Source organism: Myxine glutinosa, chromosome 13 (assembly GCF_964187855.1).
Source record: "Myxine glutinosa chromosome 13, kmMyxGlut1.1, whole genome shotgun sequence".
Taxonomy (NCBI): domain Eukaryota; kingdom Metazoa; phylum Chordata; class Myxini; order Myxiniformes; family Myxinidae; genus Myxine; species Myxine glutinosa.
Genome location: NC_136273.1, coordinates 31,927,674 through 31,932,585, shown reverse-complemented (window position 1 = coordinate 31,932,585; position 4,912 = coordinate 31,927,674). Strand labels below are relative to the sequence as shown.

The 4,912-nt window shown below is 50.0% G+C and overlaps 1 protein-coding gene across 1 annotated transcript; it reads right to left on the bottom strand.

The window, feature by feature from the left end:
- Window positions 1–2,910: 2,910 nt before the first annotated feature.
- On the bottom strand, window positions 2,911–3,473 carry SPMIP1 (sperm microtubule inner protein 1). Its single transcript, XM_078766996.1, has 2 exons — window positions 3,285–3,473; window positions 2,911–3,183 (listed from the first exon to the last, which is right to left on the bottom strand). Exons 1-2 carry the CDS (start codon window positions 3,471–3,473, stop codon window positions 2,911–2,913), a joined length of 462 nt encoding a protein of 153 aa, XP_078623122.1.
- Window positions 3,474–4,912: the final 1,439 nt, after the last annotated feature.

Genomic DNA, 4,912 nt, shown 5'->3' with positions numbered 1-4,912 from the left:
ATATAGTACGGGCATGCCCTAGTCTATCTATAATTCCAGTAATCTCTGTACGTTTGTACGTTTGTCTGTGACCGCTGTTTCTCGACAACCACGGGTCCGATATACTTTTAACTTGCCAGGTATATTGCTGGGGACCCGAGGATGTGCCTTTTCAAGGTTTCATATTAATCGGACAATTACTTACCGAGCTATGTCCAAAAAACGATTCAACCAATCAGAGAGCAGCGAACTATCGCGTGTGCCGAACGTGGCGGACACACTCTGCCTCGGATGGCACATTTGAGAGCGTATTCATTTATTTCACGTTTGCAAACTATGTTGGCGTTAAACTATGTTTTAAAACTAATAAAAACGAATTTGCGATTCATTCGCTTTCCTGCGCGTTTGTGCACGCGATGGCGATTTCTTTACCAAACTCCGGAAGCCGTTCGCTTTGGACCAAACCATTTCATGTAAATAGAGGGGGGGGATTGTCACCGTACTCGCAAGCCGTTCGCTTTGGACCAAACCATTGCATGTAAATAGAGGGGGGGGGGATATAATTTTAGATATAGATATAGTACGGGCAATGCCCTAGTCTATCTATAATTCCATTAATCTCTGTGTGTATGTGTGTTTGTATGTGTGTATGTGTGTATGTGTGTATGTGTGTATGTGTGTATGTTTGTCTGTGACCGCTGTTTCTCGACAACTACCGGTCCGATATACTTTAAACTTGCCAGGTATATTGCTGGGGACCCGAGGATGTGCCTTTTCAAGGTTTCATATTAATCGGAGAAGTAGTTACCGAGCTATGGCGATTTCTTTACCAAACACTGCAAGCCGTTCGCTTTGGACCAAACCATTGCATGTAAATAGAGGGGGGGGGTTCTGTGGTCGTTGCGAATGGACCAAACCATTCATGTAAATAGAGGGGGGGGGGGGTTCTGTGGTCGTTACTGCCACGTGGTTTCAAAGTTTTTTTTTTGTTGTTGTTGTTTGCACGCATGTTTTTTTGCACCCACGTACGGGCACGCCCTAGGATGTTTACACACACACACCCCTACACCAATTTTTTTTTTTTTTTTTTTTTGGCAAGGAACGGGCACCCACGTACGGGCACGTCCTAGCTTATATATAGTACGGGCATGCCCTAGTCTATCTATAATTCCACTAATCTCTGTGTGTTTGTTTGTACGTTTGTTTGTCTGTGACCGCTGTTTCTCGACAACCACGGGTCCGATATACTTTAAACTTGCCAGGTATATTGCTGGGGACCCGAGGATGTGCCTTTTCAAGGTTTCATATTAATCGGACAATTACTTACCGAGCTATGTCCAAAAAACGATTCAACCAATCAGAGAGCAGCGAGCTATCGCGTGTGCCGAACGTGGCGGACACACTCTGCCTCGGATGGCACATTTGAGAGCGTATTCATTTATTTCACGTTTGCAAACTATGTTGGCGCTATGTTGGCGTTAAACTATGTTTTAAAACTAATAAAAACCCCGGGGGGATTGTCACTGTACTCGCAAGCCGTTCGCCGTTCGCTTTGGCGTTGCGAATGGACCAAAACATTTCATGCACCAAACCATTTCATGTAAAGCGTTCGCCGTTCGCTTTGGCGTTGCGAATGGACCAAACCATTTCATGTAAATAGAGGGGGGGATATAATTTTAGATATAGATATAGTACGGGCATGCCCTAGTCCATTCAATGTACCCAACATAGTTCCCGGCCCTCCCCTCTCTCGCCCCCCCCCCATGTCATCCATTCAATGTACCCAACATAGTTCCCACCCACCCCCCTCCTCTCTCGCCCCGCCCCCCATGTCATCCATTCAATGTACCCAACATAGTTCCCCGCCCCTCCCCTCTCTCGCCCCCCCCATGTCATCCATTCAATGTACCCAACATAGTTCCCGCCCCTCCCCTCTCTCGCCCCCCCCCCCCCCCATGTCATCCATTCAATGTACCCAACATAGTTCCCGCCCCTCCCCTCTCTCGCCCCCCCCCCCATGTCATCCATTCAATGTACCCAACATAGTTCCCGCCCCTCCCCTCTCTCGCCCCCCCCCCATGTCATCTATCTATAATTCCAGTAATCTCTGTCTGTCTGTCTGTACGTCTGTACGTTTGTTTGTTTGTCTGTGACCGCTGTTTCTCGACAACTACCGGTCCGATATACTTGAAACTTGCCAGGTATATTGCTGGGGACCCGAGGATGTGCCTTTTCAAGGTTTCATATTAATCGGACAATTACTTACCGAGCTATGTCCAAAAAACGATTCAACCAATCAGAGAGCAGCGAACGATCGCGTGTGCCGAACGTGGCGGACACACTCTGCCTCGGATGGCACATTTGAGAGCGCATTCATTTATTTCACGTTTGCAAACTATGTTGGCGTTAAACTATGTTTTAATAAAGTTTTAAAACTAATAAAAACGAATTTGCGATTCATTCGCTTTCCTGCGCGTTTGTGCACGCGATGGCGATTGCTTTACCAAACTCCGGAAGCCGTTCGCTTTGGACCAAACCATTGCATGTAAATAGAGGGGGGGTTCTGTGGTCGTTGCGAATGGACCAAACCATTCATGTAAATAGAGGGGGGGGATTGTCACTGTACTCGCAAGCCGTTCGCCGTTCGCTTTGGCGTTGCGAATGAACCAAACCATTTCATGTAAATAGAGGGGGGGGATATAATTTTAGATAGATATATAGTACGGGCATATATATAGTACGGGCATGCCCTAGTCCATTCAATGTACCCAACATAGTTCCCACCCCCCACCCCCCTCTCTCGCCCCCCCCCCCATGTCATCCATTCTATGTACCCAACATAGTTCCCGCCCCTCCCCTCTCTCGCCCCCCCCATGTCATCCATTCAATGTACCCAACATAGTTCCCCCCCCCCCCCCCACTACCCTAACCCTACCCACCCTGCTTCCAGCCGTATTCCCAGGACGAGAGCATTGGAAAATCAAACTTTTGCTCGGGGGACTTTTCCAGGCGCTTCTTCAGGTAGTTCTCGCGCCCATGGACGCCTTTCCTGAAGAGCAGCATCTGTGTTTCTGGCGTGATCGGGCGCATTTCGGGCGGGATCTCTATCTTGGGTTTCGGCTCTTCCTCCGGAACTTTTGCAGGAGCTTTCCGTGCAGTGACGTCACTGAGGTGCCCCAGATAGCGCCGTCCACCTGGCGGATCCTACGGAGTTCGGAGACGGGTTAAAGGGGTGGGACCTTTCAGATTGAATGTCCACGTCAATGTCCAAGGAAAACTACCGGTTTGCTCCATGTCCAAAGTACCGGCACGTGATGAACCAAAGCGATGGACGGTCTCTCGGGTTCCAGGTCCTCGACGGACCCCTCCTGCTCCTCCTGGACGACTGTCGACAGGAAACGTTCCCTCCACCTGAGTCTCGCCAGAGTCTCCCGTTCCATGTTCTCCCGAAGGAATTTCAGGCGCGCCGAGGTCATTCCAAGTTCACGTTCCATGATTCACACGTCCGTCCGAGTTCACGTCCGTTGAATCGTATCCTTGACAACGGCAGACAACATTGAAAGGCGGACGAAATATTTAATTTGGCCATTCCCAGGTAATTAAATCGATTTGTTTTGAAAGCTTTCATTGGGGTAGTTATTGAACACGAGCAGAGTTCCCGCCCTACGGGCGATCTATCTGTACTTGGAATGCAACACATTCTTCTGACGTTATCTTTATTTGGGCGGTGTATAGGGAACGAAAACCTCCCGGAGAAAAAAAAACAACCCAGGATGCGTCCAGGAAGCAAAAACATAGCTGCTGCTTACAATTCAAAATACCTCACTGATCTGGAACACGTGGAGACAGGAATGCTGTGTAAGGGTGTGGACTTGTAATACCTTCTCGCACCTGGAGGCAGAGCTACACGATACACATTTAGATAGAGAATAGGCGGCCCGCCCCCTAACCCCCCTTCCCCCCTTCCCCAAGACAACCAGCAAAGATAAAAACAGCCCGTATACAGAAATAGATGTAATCGGGCCAGGACTGTAGGAGTAGCGCGACAAACAAACCCACAAACAACGGTGCGTGAATTTTAGTAAGGATTAATTACCGCACAATTAAACCTGTATATAGAGAGGTTAGGAATGTCTCACTGGGGAAGGGTAAAGGGACTTTCAGGCCACTCTGTACTTTGTCATCTTACTATAATTCACCAAATGTCCGTCTGTCTGTCTGTCTGATCCCAGGTACCGCAAAAACGGCTGAACCGATCGCAACAGAATTTTGGGTGGGTAATCCTTGGACCCCCTGGAGTAAAATAGGCTATTGTGGCGGGCACAAGGGGCAATAATTCCGCGCACCAGTGGGTGGCGCGAGCGTCCAGGCGGGGAGCGAAAGCACATGCCCCGCCCTTCGACCGATCGGCCACGCCCGGGGACTAGGCGTGGCCTCGGCACATATATGCGGGCTCTAAGCTCGAGCCCGCCCACGCCCAGTGCTGAAGTACGAGCTTTGAATAAAGACTTTGTTATACCAACGCGTTGTGGCCTACCTCTCTGGCAATCGAGTCGTGTGTGCGCAGCACCACACAATATTGTTTTTCCATTTTATCCCCCAATTTTCCAATTTTCCGTTTTTCCAAACACGATGGTGTAGCGGCTACCGCTGGGTTTTCACAATCGCCTTGCACCTATCAAGGACGCGGAGCGATCACCATGCCGGGCTCGTCCAGGACGCCCGGGCAGGCCCGCGCTCAACTTGCCAGGCCTCGGTCGGGACGCCCGGGCATGCCCGGGCATGCCCGGGCAGGCTCGCCCTCAACTTGCCAGGCCGCAGCCAGGACACTGGGCCACGCCCCCTCTCGCCTTTCCTGGGCAAACGCTCCGGGATAATATGTATATATATTGCTGCCCGATAAACGGGCTTTTCAGAGTGCCTGAGTGTTTGG

Excerpts from the sequence above, each read along its gene's own strand:
- SPMIP1 (XM_078766996.1), bottom strand. The coding sequence starts at position 3,473 with ATGGAACGTGAACTTGGAATGACCTCGGCGCGCCTGAAATTCCTTCGG. Across the intron at positions 3,184-3,284 it reads CTTTGGTTCATCACGTGCCG|GATCCGCCAGGTGGACGGCG; the intron begins GTACTTTGGACA and ends CGAACTCCGTAG.